Source organism: Galleria mellonella, unplaced genomic scaffold (assembly GCF_026898425.1).
Source record: "Galleria mellonella isolate WM207_F2 unplaced genomic scaffold, CSIRO_AGI_GalMel_v1 utg143, whole genome shotgun sequence".
Lineage (NCBI taxonomy): Eukaryota > Metazoa > Arthropoda > Insecta > Lepidoptera > Pyralidae > Galleria > Galleria mellonella.
Window position 1 is genome coordinate 2,004,237 of NW_026441997.1, and position 23,390 is coordinate 2,027,626.

The window sequence follows — 23,390 nt, forward strand, 5'->3', positions numbered from 1 at the left end:
TGTTAAATTACAATACTCAATTAGATGCGAACCGTGGAATATTCTCGTTTGTAAATTTTTATTTACTACATTTAAAGAAATTGGTAAACTGCATGTTTGACTTTGATTTCATAATTAAAAAAAAACCTACATCTATTAAAAATAAATAAGAAGATAAATTATCGTATGAAAAATGCATTTCAAGAGATATGATTTATTGTCCTTTTTACTTTACAATTGTTTCAGATTCAGTCAAATTTGTATTATTTTTCATTCATTCAATTCTTTGAGGTGACATTTTTTTTTTAGTAAATAGACACCTATTCTTTTCCGTATCAATGAGATTAAAATGTGTATAATTGTAAGATTATTTTATCGATATAAGAATTTAAATGTACAATATAAAATATCAAAGTCATTGCATCCGTTCATTTTTCAATAAATAAAATGACTCTTTAACACGAATGTAACATAAGTCAAAAATACAAGAAGTCAACGTACTTGCTTAAGAGTGGATATAAAATAATTTAAGATGAAATAATTTATTGACATTGCGTCTCCCTTTCTCCCATTGGATTATATAGCATCCTCTCACTTCTTCTTGCCATCGATCAACCGAGGTGTGACGTCACGCAGAGCCGTCGTGTGCGGCCCAGCTGAATTTATTGCGTCTGCGCAGTCAGCTACCACAGAAAAACTAAATATTTCATTGTGTCGTACGTAAAATTTTAATTGATTTACCTAAGTATCGAGATATTATGAAATTTCATTTATAAATGAAGTTGCTACCATATCTACACGAGTTTCTTTTTATATGTTAACAGCTAGTATAATATCGAATTAAAATTACGTAGAAATATTATCTATTTAAATAGCTATGGGTAATTTATTTTTAAAATCTGCTTTAGTATTTTATAAAAGACTAGTAAAAAAACTACGTTTATTGGGTGTCATGTTAACATGTAACGAGACGCTCTGCGAGCGGGACACGACGGGAACATTCAGAAGAATAAATAAATGTCACGTTAGCATGCGCTTGCGCACCCTGAGCTGCTCTCTACCTCCGTTCTTATTGATTGATGTAGTGCAGCGACGAACGATGTCTCAGCTGTATACTACAGTTATATTCGACTACTTACAATATGTCACAAATACAAGGATCGTACAAGAATGTTACGTACTCTTTTTAATTATAGCTCAAAAAATAAAAAGGTCTGACCCTATAAAAGTATGTCTACCATTCCCTCTACACGTACATGTATTTTTTGTTATATGAAATCTATTATGATTGTTATTTGAGATATGTTTGATGAAAATCTGTTTATTGCATGTGTATTTTAATCTTAATTAATTTTTGTGTACAATTAATTCACTTTTGTTGCTAAATATTGTACCTATTTTATTTCAACAAAATTAAAAGTTCATAAAAATATACATCTATAAGTATGACAATTAAAGCAACAGAGCAAACATACAGATGTGTTTTTCGATAATATATTTTCAAGAATTTCTGTCTAGGTTTAAAGCTTATGTCATTAATGGATAAATTACATCTTATATATAAGCAAAAGACACTATAATTTAAATTGTAGGTATTTTATGTTACTTTAAAATGTTCGATTGAGCGTTAATTGTCAATGAATATAACTCGGTTTTGCAACCCGTTTATAGTGCATCGTCATTTGATAATAATGGCAGTTACAAAGACGAGATGACAAGAGGCTCTCGTTGTAAATTCAGAACGACCTACAGCTGCGAATCGTAACGATGGTTTCCAGAAATCCGATGCTTTATTGACAATAATTCGCAGGCATTCCGCAGTAATGAACGCTGCATGTGGCATTCGTGGTGTGCAACAGACGCATCTACTTATAATGAAACTATACACATCGTATGTTTGTCTATACAAGCATCAATTGGAATCTAATGAATAAATTTCAAAATTCTTCTTGTAAACTTAATATGTAGTTAATTTTTTTTAATATCTAATGTGTTAATCCTTTTATTAATCTGAATAAATTAAATTATAAGTTCTTCCACTGTTGTGTAATAACCGGTTATTGTAGGCAATTTATTATTAATTTTAACATATATGTCATTATTATACATTAATGTATAATATTCATTTCGAAAATACATTTTGACTTAATTCTTAACAGATTGCTGTAAAATGCCTTAATTTTTATATCTAACAAAATAGTACCTACTGAAATAATTTACTCATTGTTTATTATTAATAATACATATATACAACAAATAATACAATTTCTATAATACTTTCCGTAAACCTCCTGTTTCTATAAAAAAAAAATCTTTAATATGTTATAGATTCTGAAATGAATCAGGAAATACATTTTTCAAATATACAACTAAAATAAACTCATAAAGAATAAGACAATACCTTTTAATGCTAAGTGCATAAATCAATAATTTTAAAGACAAGACAACACTCATAAACCTTCGTCTTCCTCCAACAGATCTAATAGCTGCAAACTTTCTCCAATCGTGCCTACCGACAGCGTGAACGATACAGTGTTCAAGTTATACAAGTCATCGGCGATCTCTGATACTATTTTTAATACCATTCTGCACATCCACATTTCAGATGTGTTTCGTTTCTTATCTAAAAATGTTTTTTCGAAACTTTTTTATAAACATTTCTGATCGTTTTACTTGAAGATTCTAATTGGACGGTAACTCGATGCTTTGACTATTGAGTCGAGACATCAGATCCTTCAATGGACCTACTGTTAATATGAGGTCTATTTTACACTCGTGCCCGTAGTTCTGACTGTAGACTCGAAAGATTAACGAGTAGGCAATTTGCCACATTTCAAAATACAGATTTATTTAAAACAAACACATCAATAAATGTAAATTATATGTAAATTAATAGTTTGATAAAAATATACAAAAATCAATCTGACATTTAAAAAAAAAAAATATCATTGTCATCTAAAGATGATCTATTTTTTTTAATGTACCTATTACAACCTCTTAGCTTATGCTCTCTTTCATTTAAAATTGACATATATTAAAAATGTACCTACTATCTAAATTTAAACTATATATAATTTATATTATTTTCTTATTTATATTAAAACAGTAGCATTAATTAAATAATATAAAAGAGAAATAAAAATATATAAACTCAAAGTGAAAAGAACTCAAGAATATTATATTGAGAAAGTTGCGTTTAGTGTCATTTTATTTACTTTGATTTTTAATTGTATTTAACAAGTAAATATTGGTTTATTAGGTTTAAAAAAATAGAAAAACCAAACCTTACATTGCAGTATATAAAATGTTTATTATATCCTAGCTTCTTTGAGAGATCTTTGGTGTTTGGCACTTATGTTCATTTTTTATCACGTCTATGTATATATTTTGAAATCACAGCGTTTCGTCTTGCATGTGCGAGACGAGACACTATTTCGTGAAGTGCCGTACTTCTTCTGACGAGTACTGCCGGATGAAGATTTTTCCAATTTAGGTTAGAAATAAGATAATTTTTTTTTAATTCTATATATAATATTGGTTTTCAATATTTCGTAAACTTTTTTATGAAATCATTCTGTGACTTAGCTCGCCTAAATTGTGGAAAAGTAACCTGTAATGCTAATTTAAGACAAATTTAATTTTTACTTATTAAGCCGTTTAAATGTGATTGTATTAAAATTATTTAAATATTCAGACAATCAAACATCTTTACTTTTTAATTTATAATGTAAGTTTAACCATTATCGGAATAAATTTATTTTGTGTTTTAAATTTCTTCAAGGTGGTTCTTTATATGAATGATGTGCTATTCTGACCAGCCTAGACTCATATGTGTACCTGTAATATATTTCTGCAGCTGTTATTCGAGTTAGCAATCCCTTGTACTCTATCTATCATTCTCATTATCTACTAATATCCTCATATTTTCTAATAATGGCTAAGAAAATTTACATTGAAACAGAATTTTAAATAGTTTTTAACTGTGCGAGAAATAATGGTAATGTTTTTTGGATATATCAAACATACGTCGTATTTCGACGAAGCATATATCTTAAGTATCCTAAATAGGATTTTGATAAATAGGGTATTGTTAGATGGCTTTTAATTATAGAAGTGCTAAGGAGTAAATGATATCAGTATAAAAAATAATTTGGCAATAATTTAATGGAATTATTTTTTTAATGTTGTAAGGCAGTAACTTTAGGTACCTAAAAAGTAGTGACAGGTCGCAGTGTTGTTCTATTAAGAAATTTTAACGTATAAAAATAGTTTTATACGAGTAGTTTGTTTACATATTATTCTCGTTATTATTTGTTTTAGAACTCATAATAAAAGATGAATATTTATAGCCGTGTGGTCCCGGCATAGAATGGGCTATTTCTTCCTTGGATGTCGTAAGAGGCGACTAAAGGAACTGATCAAGGAATGAGCGGCAGCGTTCTACTTGAAACATCATCAAAGCCTAACTGCGGTTACTAACCCGAGCATGGTAGCTACTAGCAAAACCTCTAATGGGGAAGGCCTATGTTCAGCAAGGAACAGTTAACGGCTGATATGATGATATCTAGACATGGGTAATAATGCGCTCCGCCTCGCAATTGCACCAACTCGTTTCACTGCGCTGGATGTGTCATCTCACTTCTTCAAAATGAGTTGGCGCACAGTGCAGTACCGGGAAATGGTAGGTATGTAAATGCAGTAAAATATAGAGTAAGGAAAATGTGTTTTCTTTTTTTTTTCGTCGTCCATTTTGTGAGACATGTCAAAATATAGTGTACAACGATACAAGTTATACTATGTGCTGTAGTGCAATTTTGAATTAACAAACGCAGTGGGGTTCTCCTGAATTACTGAGTTGACGCAAGAAAAAGTCGTCGAGTTACCCATGTCTAGATAATATTTATCATTGTCATATCTCCAACTACCATCTGCTAGAAGTTTTTATTACAGAAATCGGAGTATCTGTTATGGTGCCGGCAACATGCTTCCTTGTACAATACATCACCACCCAAATAATTAGAGCATCGTTTGCGGCGGGCGGTGCGCGGGCGCGGGCGGCGCGGCGCGACGCTCATCTCTCTCCTTGACGCCTTTTTGTGAAGTTTTTTTTTGTTTCCCGCCCGGGAATAATGTCATTATGGCGCCTTTAATGTTGTCAGTAAGCGAAGCGCGCCGCCGCCCAAGGCGAACGTTTGTTGATACTTAAATTAGGTTGTTTTGACACGCCTCGTTCTTATGTTTGTACTAAATCTAATAAACGTCGGTAGCAGGAAAGCGGCTCGTTCATTATTGCTGCTCGCGTTCGCCGCTATAAATGTATTTTGTATGGAACATTAAAGATAATTTTTGTTATAGGTAGTGTTAAACGGAATTTGACTTCGATGGTTTTCTTTCAATATAAAATTATTCAGTATTTATTCACAACAATCAGCAATTATTAGAATTGTCTGTCTGTTTTATTATTTTGTTGCAATCACGCTTGACAAATGAACAGATTTGAATGACATTTGTTATACACGCAAAGCCACGCTAATACTTATACGTTTAGATATTGATATAATTGAATAATCATCTGACATAATTGAATATTTATAAATTGCTTAGCAAATTTGAATGAAATGTACTACACATATAAATCATATTATTCTTTAAATAAAAGATGGGGTTCGTATATCACACAGACAAAACTGCGGGACGCAGCCAGCAATAAATAAATATGAGATAATGAAAACAATCGCGAGCTATACAAGAGGATAATATAAATAATGTATAATACGTCAATATTGTCAGCTACTAGTGGCATTGTAGGCGCACTCATTACGTCAGGCGCAGGCGCGACGAGCGAGAGCGCGGCCATTGTAGTCAATGGCGCTCGCCAGGTGGGTGTGCAAGCGTAAGTAGCTGCCACGACACGACGGCGACGTAACGGTGACCCTCGACACTATGCACCGCGTCTGTACCTCCCCTAGGAATACCTTTTATTTACTCACATTATGACAATAACTCCTTTTTCTAACTACTCATTCAGGCGGACACTGTGGCTCCAGTGAGTTTACCATAAAAACCTTTTTTTTTTTTCATTATTTTAATAACACCAACTTGTTTCGTTCGTCTCTGAAATTTCGGCATAATTTTTATAGTAGGCAGATAGGAACAATAGTTTTTACTTATAAATATAGATAATGTTACAACATACGAAATATTATATTATACGTATTGTATCATTTGAAAAGTTTTTACTGTAACCAACTGTCAGATATTTGGAATAACAAAGACAATAATTAAAATCATAATTGATACGTTGGAAAATTTTTGTCAAGCAAAATATATTTTAATAATTAATTTTCTATTATTTTAGTAACCTATTACATATACAATGATATAATACTTAAGATATAGAAATGCATGTTTAATGTATGTCAATTGAAAGTGTATAATTTACATTCGATGATCATATGATTATTCGAAAGCTTTTTTCAATCCCATATACGAATATATTCCTTATTATACGATATTTTACTCAATCATTCTCTATCGCTCTTTTAAACTTTTTATTTCCAATAACATATTAAAAAAAAACAAACGTATGTTGCCTAAACGTACCACGAGCAGTAGGAGAGTTCATAATGCTTGCTTCGATCCATATACCTATTTTCGAAGTCATTAGGAACGTTGCTTATAAAATTACTCACCGCAAACCGAAGACTTGTCACAGCCGGGGTCAATATATTGTATTGTTTATTATATTCCTTTGATCCGACACAATGGGATTCGGGACGTTTCTCAAGACGTTTCATAGATTAACGCACCTCCGACCGAGCACATCAAACAAATTCATAAATATCTCTAACAAAAATTAAGAAGTTAATTGTCACGAGAGCTGAATGTCTGGAAATAGTTCAGTGAGAACATCTACTCATATTAAATAATGCATGACATTTTTCTCATTAGTAAGAAAAGCTTCTGTCATATATATCAGTACGTTGCAATTCGGAAATAATAAAACACTTATTACGAATCGAGATTCTGTGTCAAATTAGTAATTTTTATATGCTATTTAACTGAGCAGATCGTTGTACTAAAATTCAATAATATATTACACATTCTTAGCGTGAACTTGTCAAGAAAAGTGCAATTAACTAGGGCACGGCCTACGTAGGTGTGCTAAATGAAACTGAGTAGACGAGGTCCATCTCTGTCGCCAGGTAATTACCGTCAGCGGCTGGACGTGCTGAAAGATTGACATAAACTACACAACTCTAAACAGCTTCCTGATGACTTGTTTATTAAAAATTACTCATCAAATAATATGTTTATTTCGCATCACCGTACCGTAAAATTCTTAAAAATGCTAAAATTAGTATAAATATGGGTTTAATCCGTTCGAATATTAGGCGTGCAGGCGCTATTAAATGGTGACAGGTTTCCGAGGAAGGTTTTATCGTAAATATTATTTACAAATTGTGTGGAGCCACAGCGGGAGCGCCGCCACTCAGCGAGGGGGCGATTTTTCATCGACGCTGCCTCTACTCTACCAAACACATTTTTAACACCTCGGACCGCATTTAAATCATATATTTGTTTTATGAGTGCATCGACTCAATTCATTGCATTTTAGTAATGTTTTTAATATTGCTTAAAGAAACACGCGTATAATTTCAAGGTCAAACTCTTGCAGCTCATTTAGAAATAAAAAGTAAAAATTGTAAATATTATAATTTTATTTACATTGAAAATTAATTTGTATTGGTCTGTAGTCTAATATACGGCTGAAGAAGGCATTATACTACTGTATCTAAAGTGATAAACCGATGTGGAATGTCATCAATAACTTAACCTTATTAGTAGTGTGCCCCGCGCGGCGGGTGGCGCTCGCTCTCGGGCCTCGGGCCTCGGGCCTCGGCTGATGTGTTCGTACAGGAACGTAGCATAATTTCATATATATAGCAATGGATAATGTATCCATCCATTACACAATGTAATAATAATATAATGACTTTAAACATTATTTAAAATAGTGACCACGTAATACTTTTAATAATGAAATTAAATAAATATCTAATAATATTATGTAATAATCAGAAGTTGAATTTTAATTTAATATTTTAAACTGTTTTATTGTAGGTGCTTATAGTGCTTATGGTTATGAAATAATTTGTGATAATACAGTTGTTGTATAATTACTTTTGAATATTGAATTAATAGAGTACATTTATTTATTCGAGGCCTTTCAATGAATGTCGGACCATGAAATAATAAGCACCCAATCGCCGAGTTTGTATTTTCCTGACGATTTTAACACAATAATTTTTGTATTAATTGCTTTAATAAAATGATTGCTTTCAATCAAACTTACAGAATAATTAAATAATAATTATAATAAAATATATATTTCAATGAAAACAAACACAGTTTTATTGGAAATCTGATAAACAGTACGCTGATACTATCGACATTTTATTGTCATCAATGTTTCACCACATGCAAATATTCAATTAACTTCTATGACATGTGAGTTTTATTTGTAAACATTAAATTAAAATTCTTCAATGTCTTAAAGTAAATTTGTTTCTTTTGTTTCAGATCACAAAACTGAAAATCGACAGTAATCCATTCGCGAAGGGTTTCCGTGACTCTTCACGTCTCACTGAATTTGAAAGGTAACTATTCTAATGAGATTCTTCTGTGACTGTTTTTATGGCACTTGTAAATATAACAAACACGTAGGCATAAATGTAACAAAATCGAATTAAATAGAATATTACATAACTATACTAGGTACAAATAGCATTAGTAGGTAATTACAAAAGCTGATACTTATAAAACTAGATGGAGAAAGAAATGTATGTAAAAATAAAAAGATCTTTGGTACGTAATCGATTTCCTCTGCCTAACCCACAAAAAATCTAATATAAGTTTAGAGAAAGACATAATTTTGATAAATGTTATAGACACAAATAACGATACGATATGTTTACTGATTGATACCGTGTGCTCAATTTACCTTTATTTATTACTACTTAGCCAATGGCATAGGTTTAATTATAGACACACATCAATGTAGCATTTCTAACCGTGTAATTTATAATCCATCGTTTTCACTTACACATTATACATTCGCTTTATAAAACTTGTGTATCATTATTCGCTTCTATTATTCCATGCCATCGTTTTATTGCCACTCACTTTAATGCATATGTTTTATTTTGAATTTATTTGTTTCTTTCTTGAGATTCTACGTCACGGGGCAGCATGATGGAACATCCTCCTACCCCGATGACGTGCGCTTCAGCGCTGCTAATCATAGGTAGATAAATATCATTTTGGATATTCATTTAATATACGTAACCGTTAACTGAAGATCTGATAATTTGTTGTTTACTGTTTCAGAGAAACGATGGAGTCGATGCTTGCGGAGCAACATTATTTGAGGTCACCTCTTCGGCCGTTCGATCTCGACCAACACAACAATAATCTGACGTTAGAGGAGAAGGCGATATTGGCTGCGCGGTCACAGCTGTTTCTACGGGCCGCGTATCCTCTGTACGGGGTGCCAGCTGCAGCGTTGTGGGGCCAGTGGGCATGCTTGGCCCCGCAGTTACTAGCACAGCAGCATCTAGCGGCGTCTGGGTCGGGGCTGCAGCTGCCTCGGCCGCTGTACCCCGGTGCACTGCCGGCGACAACCCAGCACCGATTCTCCCCATATCCGCCGCATCCGCCGCGACGCTCGTCTCCCGGCTCCTCGCCAGACTCGCTCCGTGACGCGAGTCCGCACCCGCCGCCACTCACCCCCCAAACACCGCATACGCCCCACACACCGCACCCCCCACACAGCCCCACTTAGTAACATAGCAGTAAATAAAAACCTCCCCGAGGTCCCCCTACACCCGACAGTACTCTTTATGGTGTGTACTCTGTGAAAAAATGCAAGATGCAATGTGGCTCACTTGATAACCGCTTGGAATTGTAAACAATACCGCCGTCGGTGCTCGACTCGACATAAGTCGTGGCTCTTGCGCCATGGGACAATTAAATTGCCTCAAGTTGGAGAAGTCTAGTTGAAATGGAGACGACATTTGTAACATATTGTACTATACATATTTAATTATAATTTAAACTTGTAATTATATTGTTATATATATCTTTAATTATGTTCCTAAAAGTATTATATCGTAGTGATGGTTTCAAGAACTTCATGTTATAGCTCTAGTGTATTAGAATTAAATACATTGAACGGAAGCATTTGGTAGTTTTTTATGTTTGTTTTGTATGAACCTCACGGTTCCTTTTGTATAAGTTGGCTGTCGGTCGCACCTGATTTCCGCTTTTTCAGGTAAATTGTGCAATATAACAGAAAAGCAAAATTGTTTTAGAGAACTTACGCGTGTAGGTATAGTTTGTTTAGATGTAGACTTAAGTAAATTGTAGGAATTGTACCTACCTATTCGCTGTCTGTGTTTATTGTGAATTCCATATTTGTGGATAAGATGCAACGGACAATTAGGAGTACCTACATAGTTACTTTGTAGTTAAATTATAGTTATTATAGATAATATATTGCTAAAGAATAAACAAATTAAATGTTTGTTAACATATTTTCTTTTGTTTGATTTTTTATTCTAAGATATCTGCTTCGTTATCTCTTTTACGTATTAAAAAGATAAATACATTTTGGCATACAACACATAATATACCCTTCTATTTTGTAATATTATTTATAGTAACTTTTAAGGTACAACAAAAAGGAGCCTTAATAAATACATAAATGTACCTACATCGAAATCATACAATTTTGACAAGGTAGTAGATATAAAATATATTAACAGCATGCCAAAATTTCATTATCAATTATCCGCATACCAATGCCTTACTAATTAAAAATTTCCTGCTTAAAATTTCATTAATGTGTAAGTAATTTGTCTTAACGCTCTGGATTATCATTGTGGTTGCAGAATAGTAAGTATAAACAAGTGAGAAACAATGAAATTGTAGTGTAGGGTGACTGCCACTAGATGGAGTAACAACCTCGTAACTGTAATAATTATTACGAGAGTCGTAAAATAATAAGAGAAATAAGTATCTGAAGACCATTCGCTGGATTATGGGACATTAATAGCACTACAGAGGAAGGCCTATTTATAGTGCTGAGTAACATTGGACAATTAATGGTCGAAATAATGAATTATGATTCAAACCAATTTAACTATTTGATAAAATTAATTAAGTAACTTATAATTTCAAGTACTCTTAACTGAATAAGAAATTATCCTTTATTTCAAACTAAGAATTGGACATAATATTTTATGTACCTAAACTAATCTTTCTGCTAATGTAGGAACAATAATAAATTTGAATAGTTTAAGAGATTCGACGAATGCACAAGATGCGTTGATAATAGATTTGTTCATTTACCTAGAGCTCTCTATCGTAGTAAACGAGACGAATTGGCCAATTTTATTGAATCCTCAGACTGATCAGAGTGACTTAAACATCCTGTTACTAAACAGAATCTGTTAACAATAGTCTAGCAGATCAAAACATAAATAGTACTAGTTTCAGTTAAATAAATAAAATAAATGTTTTCAAGTAATTTTCTGAAATAATAAGTCGACTATTGTCCCTGTTAACCTAATCTCAAATTTTTCATATTCTTTCGAGCACATTTGAATCCAATGATAGTAAGTATAATGTTATCTCTTAAGTTAATTGATTTATAAATTAAATTATACTAGACTTGAGACTATAGTCATAGTCTGACATAAACAGATTAAAAAAATATAGATACGTAAGTATACATAACTAATTTATTACCTTACTATTGTAGATTTTTGTTTTTGATGATCCATCTTTAATGAAACGAAATGGTAACAGAAAAGTTTAAGTATTAATCCAATTATATATTAAATTTTATCTTGAATCAAAATGTTATCTATGATCTCCACAAAAAACTTGATTTGCCATTTTTCTGCAACGAAGATTACAGATTACTATATCATTTTTTATATACAACATGGAATGGTAAACAAGCTAACAGTTCATCTAATAGAATGTGGTAACCGTCGCTTATAGGCACGAACAACAAAGACTTCATAGAATACTGTGACGTAAGTGTTCATGAGGTCTAAGTTGTTATGTATGGGTATTCTGTAATTTCATTGCCGTATCCTGCCCTTTAAAGCAACCACAGCCATAGATGAATAGCTACTACGCGGCAGCAACACGAGTCAGACAGTGAACAAGTGACTTTTATATTAAATATCCCTTTGGTAAAATTATTGTGAGAATTATCATTAAAATACGTATATACCTTCTGAAGACCAAATCGCTGACAGCGAATACGGTGTTTACTCCATATTTGTCGACATTTTTATAACATTCGCCCGGTCTTCCTTGTTTATGTCATCTCTCGTTTTAGATACTTTTTAATTTTATTTTAGATAATAATTACATATTTACTTAATGGTGTTTGTGTAGTTAAATATTATAGAAAGTACTGTAAAAACCGAGGTCCTTCAATTGCAATCTTCAAAGTTGTCACATTTGTTTCACAATACGTCGTTAGATGGCACTACTAGTCGCAAAGTACAGGCAAGCTTTCTCTGTATTTGTAGAAACAGTTTCGTTTTTTATTTTTAAGGTTATAGATTAATTTATATTTAGAATATTGTTTGTAAGTAGATATTCATACTAATATAGCTCAAGTTATAAGTGGCGCAAAATTAAAAATTAAGTAGGTGTTTTTAGAATTCAGTGATCTATCAAATACTTATATGAGTACTTGTAAGTAGATAAGAGGGAAACGTGATTACCTAAATGTTATACTACTGAAGAATAGGTGTGATTTTATTTATTTTGCATAGTCAAAATTTTTAATTTTTAAAATTTATAAAATAACTTCATTCACCTACATCAAATACGGACCGTTATTAATGCTCTTTGTTTATGAAGTCGTCTAACTATATATATGTAAATACTTATTTTAAAACATTCTTATATTTTGAAGCTTAAATGCAATAACTGTAATATATTAAAGAGCTCCTTTACAAAAAAATCTGTACATATTTGTATTTCACAACTTATAACTCTGTATTTTTGTTGAGTAAATTAGGAAACAAAAAAATAGTTCAAGATTCAATTATCAATAGTTTTAATGTCTCGAATCACTATACAGAGCGTGACAGATTGCGAAATTGTAGCAAATTAGAGCGACTCGCTCCGCAATTATGCAAAGCGGCTATAAAGTTATCTCTAGGAAAACAACGTCACCCCGCGCGAACTATTCAATTAAAATGAAACAATGGCGACCGACATTCAAGTCACATAGAAGGGTCCGACACTCCAACTACATCGAATTAGTTCGGCGCGTGGCCACATTACTGGGACAAATTTCACGTCCCGAGGGCCCCCGCCTAGGGATGCAATGCTAATCTAATCTGGATTGTAGCTAATAAATGTTGTACCAGTGACGCGGGTGCACAAATTTATTGCTTGTAAAACTGTTTCCAATAACAGAAATTGTGGGTGACGCTTCACTTTCGTTAAGCGCTGATTGAATTTACCGTGCGACTGGTTACCAATTTTATTTTGATATCATAATTTTTGATTTTGATTTTCATCAAAGTTTTTAAGTATAATCGTGTAATGGGGAAATTATTAAAGATTTAATATTCAAATTTCGTTTATATCGTTATGAGATAATTTCTATTTTTCCTATGGTGAGATTTCTACTCCAATATTTCTAGTATTAAAATAATTGTTTAGACCATAACTTTTTATTTACATTCGTACCCACCATTTACTTAAGATCTTTGAATAGCTAGAAAATATGAAGTGCAAATTATATTTTTTTTATACAACTTAGAATGGCAAACAAGCTGACGGCCTACCTGATGGAAAGTGATAACCGTCGCCTGTAGACATGAGCAGTACCATGGACATAACAAAGTATACTGTTTCGCCCATGATACCCCTCTCCACGACTCCTCTATACCCAGTAAATTCACGCCATATCCCACCCTTCAAACCAAAACACAGCCATGCAAACACAACTGCTTCACGGTTAAAACACGAATGGGACAGAGGTACCCAAGCAATCGACTTTTGTACAAAGTCTCCCTCTGAATATAAAAGGAGTATATGTAATTTGAGCATATTCTTTCCTAAATAGCTGGTGACACACCTGCAATTCCTCTGATGTTGCTCAAGGACGGCGGTATTCATTTACCATCATTTAAACCGCATACTCATTAGAATATTTTATAAAGAAATACCTACCTAATCTACATCTGTCTACATATCGACACGTTGCATGGCCAAAACAAAACGTTATTTTATGTGGGTTATCGACATGGCTCCTTACCCGAGCTGGCCGCCCGGCGCGTATCGCACGTAATGCCGTGTTATTGGCCACTCTGCTCATAATCCCCTTTTAACTGCAGCCCGAGCCGCGGACGTGCCCTGAATGTTTATGCCCCTTTTCTTCTGTTCGTGAACATTCGCACTCCTTAGTTCTGATGTCGGCGACACGAGATACACACTTATTACCACTAATATCGAAGGAAGTAATGCTTAGCGTAAACATTTTGCTAATCGTGGTGAACGTTAACTTAGAGGATTGGTTGAAAACACATTGCATCTCTCATTGCCAGTTGCCAGTTCGAATCTCATACAATTAAAAAATTTGTATTCATGAGTTTGACTGTTTTATGTGTTTGTCGTGTGATCCCAGCATAGAATGGCCACCCCTTCCTTTCTTGAGGTGGGAGACGGTAAAAGACGACTAAGGCAGGGCGAGGGATGGACAGCAGCGTCTTAAAACATCTCCAAAGCCTAACTAGGGTTGCCAATCTGCCTGTCAAGCGTGGCAACTAGTAGCAAACCCCCCAAGAGAGAGGCAGCAGTTCATCAGTAGGCAGTTAAAGGCTGATATGATGATGATGATATGTTATATATACCTGGAGGTTTGTGTGCAAAAAAAAATATAATTTGTATAAAATTTTTAACAATTTTACTGATCACCATTCATACAAATATGCTTAATTAATATTATATAATGCAAGTTTACACTCTTGCTCCTAAAAAATACGTTACTATGTACCTAATTAATAACTAATTTGACATTTAATAATAAATTAATACAAAATAAAAATAAAAATAATTTTAGGCACAAATTAGCAATAGAATAATTTTATTCGATTGTCGTGTAAATGGATGATGATGGATGATCGTGTAACAGGATGTATTGTCCTGAAAAATGTATTGTGAAGTAGACTCATTACAGAATATAATTAACAAATAAATATATAATACCTATGTATGCTTAATATTCAAGTATACAAAAGGCCGAGTAGATACGTAGGGAGAAGCAGCCGGCGGTAATGTCGCCGTTCCGAGCACACACATCTCCGCGTTTCAGTAAAACTGCAAACGTAACTGGGTAATAAATTCACGTTTATTACCACAAATATATATACCTCTTACCTTGGCAGTCGGTACCGGAGCAAATCGACGGCGTACCGTTTACGCCGAACTCGCCGAACGTGTATTATGAAATATTAAACGTTTACATGTGCGTTACGATATAACAATACATAATTATTAAGTATCTGTGTATTAGACAGAAGCGTACAGCTCCCTTGTCGCTAAGGTGGGCACATTATCAAAATTGTACGCTAATGGAATTGAATGTTTTTATTTATTGCCACCAATTGGTGAGCATTAAATTGATAAATTATTATCTTACGGTAATTTATCGGTATAACGGAACGTAGGTATTGAATATATATACATTTTTATATTATTTGCATAATTATAAACTAGAAAATTGCTAAAAATCAATCATTCTAACCTACCCATCGCAGTGTAATGACTATAGCTAATGCTCTTTCGTAAAAAGTAAAACTCATACTTAGCGTGTAGTAGGGTTTCTATTAGATTCTTATGATGACGAATGATGAAGTTGATTCCGAAAGTTTGACCTATGGCACCAAATAATAAATGTTTGTGTTTACTATTATATCCCTTTAAACATATATCCCTTTAAAGTAATAGCTTGTATTTATGTTTTAATGTTTGGGTATTTTTTACTCAAACAGGAAGACAGAATTGAATAACATATAAGATACGTTTTATCCCAACTTACGCAGGAAAAGCTGAAAGATATAGTACCTAATAAATAGGTCTTAATCCATTTTGTACAATACCTTTACAAGTCAATAAATGACGTAATTACGCTGTAGAGATATAGTAGAGAATAGATTTATGTTAGGCTAGGTTGACTCGACAACAGGCTCCCGAGGTTAACTTACGAAGTTTTACCATAAATTACATTATGATAGCAATAAAAGAGTCAACCAACCTGCACAATTCCCTGAATAGCTTCAGCGCATATTGCAACTCGATAAAGTTATTTGCGTTCAATAACGCGAATGATCTGACTTTTCCCGTTTTTCCTCCACGAATAGCCGCACCCCCAACCCTGCCCACACCCCCGCCCCCTACCGCCCGTTGCGGTGCAAAGTTGAGGGCATTAGCGTGTTATCGGCGGCGGCGGCGTGAAGACGGCGCCCACCTGATCTCGCATCACGGCGCTATAAACGACTTCGTTAAATTACGACTGTATCACCTTTTACGCAACACATCGCGCCTTCTCGTCCTTTGAAAAATAGCAACTTCAACGAAAGCCGGTATTGTAACGTAAATTGTAATATATATAGGAACTTCACGTAATCCTTAATAGGTGTAACAGATAGTATCTATAAGCGTTGAGATGTGGGGATAGGTGGGAAGCGTGAACGTGTTTTGCAAACCAGCCGAGGAAATAAGGTGTCCCCAATTTTACTTTGTCGACCGCCACTGATAGGAGATAATGTAGTGTTACGACGGAACTTTGTAAATGGCACGTTTTTCATTTGTTTTATGCTAGGAATAACTGCGACATTTTTCTGTCATCTTCAATACATTATCTGTATTCTGTAAAATACTATAATAACATTAATTTTATTGTACCACAGATTTATCAATACAAATTTTAGATCTTATAATTAGATACTCTGTTAAAAGTAGAGATATTTTTCTTCTTTTTGTAAAGATATGTGGCTATACACATTCTTCTTCCTATGTAACATACAATATCAACCGTACCGTCAACTGTCCACTCCTGAACATAAGCCTTCCGTATAAGAGGAGTTTTGTCAGTAGTTACCACGCTTGGCAGGTGGGTTGGCAACCACAGTTAGACTTTTAGAGAAGAGGGACGCTGCTGCCCATTCCTCGCCCTCCCTTAGTCGTCTTTTACCGTCTCTCACCTCTTATGTCGGGGCACACACGGCTAATATTTGCTTTATAAGCACATATTTATAGACTTTTTCGTCAATGAATTGTCATTTTTAATTTGAAAAAAAAAAGGTAATAGATTATACTTTTCTGTTATCTAAAAAGTGTTTCAGTTTGAAGAATAGTACATACATAAAAGTGCTAATTCATAAATACATCTGATCTCCTAAGAATGACGGTTCATATACCTAAGTACAACCCATGATTGGCACTTTCGAGGTTTTATAAGCATTTCAGTGTCATTCGTAAATAGTGGACATGCGCATATACAAAATTGAATACCTTTAGATATCACAGATCAATAGATTGTGACGTACCTACTTAACTTTTTTTTTTATACAACTTAGAATGGCAAACAAGCTAACGGCCCACCTGATGAAAAGTGTTAATCGTCGCCTATAGACATGAGCAGTACCATGGACATAACAGAGTATACTGTTTCGCCCATGATACCCCCAATACGTTGCCATTCCTGAGGATTCAGGTGTTATTCCTCTGTACCCACTAAATTTACGCCATATCCCACACTTCAAACCGAAACACAGCCATGCAAACACAACTGCTTCACGGTTGAAACACGAATGGGACAGAGGTACCCAAGCAATCGACTTTTGTACAAAGTCTCTCTGGTTTCTATATGTAAGTATTGTAATTCTTAAAGATTAAGTTGTTGTACCTCCATGGATATAGTATTTTCAGTATAATTTCTTAGAAACAGCCATACAAGCATAACTGCATAACCTGAAGAAAGACTGAAATAAATAAATATATAAACAACTTTGTACAAATTTCCCTTAGTTTCTCACTGAATTAGTTTGGACCCTGTCTTTAATGTCGACGATTACCACTTCACCAAAGTTAAACCAACTGCTGAATTGCCAGTGTAGATATAGGTATCTTTCGTTAATCTATACTTGTAGGAGGCAAGGGATTGTTAGTAACGGTGACTAACGGCTCCATCACTAGCAATATATCTACTCAGGTCGACCTCCATGCGTATACTTGTGATTAATTCTTAATAAATTTGTCACGACTGACCTGATTTTACCTTTACCTATCATCGCTCATTAGTGCCCTACCAGCAAATACCGATAGCGCAGGCAGGGTGACCATTCTATTATTTGTTAAAAAAATACCTGTAAGTATGTATGTATAAATCAAATACCTAGTTATTGGCAAGTTATCGATAAATTTGTGAATAATTCACACAGCTATCATAATACGTTTGTAATCAAATCTGTGAAGTTAGACGTGAGCGGGCTCCGGGGTAGAACCGCAGAGGTCCCAGCGGGGCGCGAGCCCATTGACAGGTTATTGATACAAATAGTCCGCTGCCACCCCCCCCCCCCCCCATCCGCAACCCCGCACAGTCACCCCTGCTTCCACCCTGACAACATCAATAAAACCTGATTGATATTGTGTAAGTGTGCCCGGAAAATGTGGGAACTCGATTGATGTTACAACCAAATTCGATTGGAGGAAAATTGAAAAGAATTCGCTGCGCGTACGACTTTCATCTCTAATTCTCTAATAACATAGTCTAGAATGTAGTCGTGATTGGGATGCCTAATTCCTTTCAACGTCGAGTTACGTATTTTGATAGTATCTGGAGGCGTGAATGGCGTTATAACATGGCCACACTTATATGGTATACCTTGATATCTGCAGAAATCACTTGCACCTATTCATAGTAAGGTAGCGTTAAATTATTTTTAACTATTTAGTAATATGATTGTATTTCAATCTGAATAGCATAAGATATTAGTATTCGGGGGTGAAAATACCATAAATAGTGCCAATATATGTAGGTAATATCTGGTGTCCAATTCCTTCACATTACTGTTACTGTTTTCTATAAGTTAGCTCGCAGTTTGCTATGCTGTCTTATACTAAGTGAAATCAAAGTTGTTAGCTGTACGTAAAAAATATTAATCTAAACATACTTTAGAATATGTTAAGACAAAAAATTTGAAGAAAACTCAAAAACAACAAAAGTTTATGCTCCTTCTCTACTAACTTGACATGCGTCCACCTATTAAGTTAGTAGAGTAGTAAGCAAAGGCTCAAAATATTTTGTCATTTTACGAGTCATGTTACTTTGGTGAAAATATTTAATTTTACTAATAGAACCCCCCCCCCCCCTTAAATTATGCTAACGTCTTCGATTTTACCTTGTATGTATACTTATAAGAAAATTTGATTTTTGCCCTCAACTCAACAGAATTATTAGATTGCAATAAATGGAGGCACAAAGTAGTAAAAAAAGACCAAGAACAAAATGAATAAACTCTATGATGAGGTACTGAATATTTATTGAACACCAACGATTAAACGCTTTAGACAGAAGCCTTATGTGGTGAATTTATCCTCTATAATAGCAAAAAATGTTTACACTACTAACATACTACAATTTACAAATAATTAGCAAAAATTAATATTTAATTTGTTGTGACCTCACCTAGCAGTTCCCGTAGGATATCTGGAAAATCACTTTGTAATATTTTTTTATAATAATCAATCAGTCAGTCAGATCCTCCTAATATATTCACATATTTATTTATTTATTCATTAATACAAATATGTGTACATGGCGGACTTAATGCTAAAAGCATTTTCTCCCAGTCAACCATCTATACTTACAATAAATCTATAGACAGGTCAATTCTGTACATAAAATATATTTCCAAAAATAACTATCAGGGGGTGATTAGTGATCGATACTGATGCCAAAAATGCAATCAGTAAAATTTTTGTCTGTCTGTCTGTCTCTATGTTCGTTATAGAAACAAAAACTACTCGACAAATTTTAACGAAACTTGGTACAATTATTCTTCATACTCCTGGACAGGTTATACTTTTCATCACGCTACGATCAATAGGAGCAGAGCAGTGAAGGGAAATGTTAAAAATTGTCCACCCGTGCGACGCCGGGACGGGCCGCTAGTCTTTAATAATAGCGGAGGCGTTACCGCGTGGGTAGTATCGTAAGTATTGATAATAATTACCGGAGTGGTAGCTATCAAGATATACACAGTAATGCAAATATTAACTGACGAGACACCAGTGACCCCGATTGTTCATTAGAGCCTACAAGTTCCCGCGTGGGTGGCAATTAACAAGCGAAAGGCGGAACTTAGCGTTTAGAGCTTGACTGGGTGACACTCGACTATTGATTTGAAAATCGATCTATTGATATGACAGGCCATTGCTATAAACGTCTGTATTGAAGTGTTTTTCTACTGCACCTGCTACCTATTACATTTACAAGAAAATTAATGTATACGAGTATTTGACAGTTAGATAGATAGATACTCTTTATTGTTTCCTCCAAAAGATTACAATAGTAAACTTATTATAAATATAAATAATTACAAGAAATAATAATGGCAAACAATTACATACGGCTCTCCTAATGGTAAGCGGTTACCATAGCATATGAACGCTTGCAATACCAGAAGTATTACGCGCGCATTGTCGACCCTGAAGAAACCTCTTTGCCCCCTTTTTGAAGAACCCCATGCTGTATTTTTTTATATTTTATCAATCTTATTAATCTGTAGATATGATAATATATATCCATTTACGTTAATTTGCATATTATCTTTATACGTATATCATATATATATATATATATATATATATATATATATACATATATATATATATATATATATATACATATATATATATATATATATATATATATATATATATATATATATATATATATATATATACTGAATAATATAAATAAATATAACAGTATACGTTATACCAAACAGTTAAGGTTCACCTAAAGTGGACCGTCAATGTCATAAACAAGATATCAACATCCTGATGTGGCGCTGATCCTTATTGGAGCCCCCTTTTATTTCAAATATTGCACTGACCATTGTGTTTTCATGCTCAAGTACAAGAGACGACAAAAACGCATCAACATAAAGTAGCTAATTATATATTTTACCCAAAAACAAGTAAATAGAATATTAACAATAGACTTAACGATTCGAAAATCGGTAAAGTAAAATAAAAGCCAGTCATTCCGATAAAGTTAATATTATAATCGTTATAACATCGTATAGACTGAAATGCGAACAATAAGTGAAACAAGCGAATAATTTCGCTTAGTCAGCTCTCAGAGGGTTGGGACCGAATGGAATTTATGTCATTCCGATCAGTCTCGTTTTTACGGCGCTCTTGAGGGTTAACGGGTGTGAATGGCCACCCCATTGTGGGAAAATATCTATTAAATATTTATGATCTTTATATCGAACTCTGAATATTGCGTGCGCCGCGAAATGTTATGTGTGTTTTAATGTGCTGTAAGAGTGTTTTTATAGCCGATATCTACTGTATATGAGTACCTAAATATAAGGGTTAAGTAGTCATTATACCGATTTATCGTTATATTGAAACTTTCTGGACCAATAATATTTGTAAACGCAATAAAAATTCATTTGAAATTACAGTAACATTAAAACATGTTTTGTATTATATAACTACAATGATATAGATATCCAATAAATCTTATAAATATTGACAGTCTTAATTGTTTCTCCGGTCCAGACGCAAAAAACATCTAAGCTGAACCATATATGAGTATATGAGCCATAAGTCGAGAAAATGGTACAGTAAACTAACTTATAGTTACGTTGTTAGACATATTTACTTAGAAATGGATATAAAGCAAGATATGTAGTAACACCCGTATTGGCACAATGATGAAGCCCATATGATTATATAATCATATGGGCTTCATCATTGTATATATATAATTATGTATTAAACTTCATTTCAAGAAAAATTAAGACTCTCTTATAAATATCACAAAAATGTGTTGAAAAAACATTTTACATAATTATAGATAATTCTCAATAATGAGAGCAGAATAAAACAAAAAAAGGAATATTGATTTCCAAAGAGCATTGCTACGCAATTTGGCGCGTCCCCCATCCGGCACAATCACAGAGAAGCAATAATACAGTCCGAAACACGAAGTGCAAGCGCGGAATAAATCAATTACCGACACCCGCTACTACAATTACACTTGTAAACTTGTATTGGGGTGATCCGCCAACGCACCCACACTAATAAGTGGGCAATACCATAAAAACATGCCGTTTTAAACTTTGACTACTCAGCATAAGAGTAATCTTTGTGTGGACGTATCTTTCTTGTCATGTTCTAACCCCTAATACACATTTTGGTAACAAGTGTATCAATGTCGCAGGATATACACTAGCTGGGTTATGATACCCTAATTACGGGACCCTTCAATTCGATCTAATAGTGAGTACCTCGAAATTATACTTTATATCTTTGACGATAAGACTTAATATTGAATATTGTTGAGTGAAGATAGTTTGAATGAAGTAAGGGATTCTGATGTGTAGCTATTTTATTGCAATGATGAAATTAATGTAGACCACAGAAGTGGAAAATTAATACTAACCGAAATAATTTGCTCTGGGGTTAAGTGTTACTTAAGTAAGCACCTTGAAATTAGATCTTCGTGGTCATGCGTTCAGTTCTAAACGATAGTAAAAATTATCATGAGACAACAATACTTATTTATTTTGTAATAATATAGATTTATGAGAATACTTATTTTAATTGATAATTATATTTGTAGAATTGTTTATTTGCTTATTCTTTACTAAATATGCCAAATATATGCACCCCTAGTGACAGGCGTCCATAGGTTACAGAAACAGTTTACTTTCAGATGGGCTGTATGCTTGTTTGCCACCTTCGTGGCTTAAAGAACATCTCTTCCCTTTCTTACTTAAACCAAATAGGTAACTTTTTTTAGTAAATATTTGTGTGAAGTGTGAAGTGTGATGCGGAATATTAGTAGTAAATTAAAATGACTTAGTACATAAATTAAATCAATTTATTAAAGTTAAAAAAGACTTAAATGTTGTTTGCATAATTTTATCAGATCAGCTATGTAACGTTATATAATGGATTCCAGGAACAGACGCCGCGCTGTAATAAAGGCGAAGACGTAGTACCGCGCGTGGTACCACTTTGTTGCCGTCACATTCTTCTTGCTATCAATACATATCACATTACCT

At 33.7% G+C, this 23,390-nt stretch overlaps 1 protein-coding gene across 2 annotated transcripts in view; it reads left to right on the forward strand.

The window, feature by feature from the left end:
* LOC113516817 (T-box transcription factor TBX20-like) overlaps nt 1–10,574 on the forward strand; it is a 49,788-nt gene extending 39,214 nt beyond the window's left edge. Inside the window, exons 5-7 of one of the 2 annotated variants that reach the window (XM_052891673.1) lie at nt 8,563–8,639; nt 9,212–9,286; nt 9,370–10,574. In XM_052891673.1, the coding sequence (XP_052747633.1) occupies nt 8,563–8,639; nt 9,212–9,286; nt 9,370–9,823 (606 nt within the window). In that variant the 3' untranslated portion in view covers nt 9,824–10,574. The remainder of the gene's footprint in view (nt 1–8,562; nt 8,640–9,211; nt 9,287–9,369) is intronic. The other variant, XM_052891674.1, reaches the window with a different exon arrangement.
* Nucleotides 10,575–23,390: the final 12,816 nt, after the last annotated feature.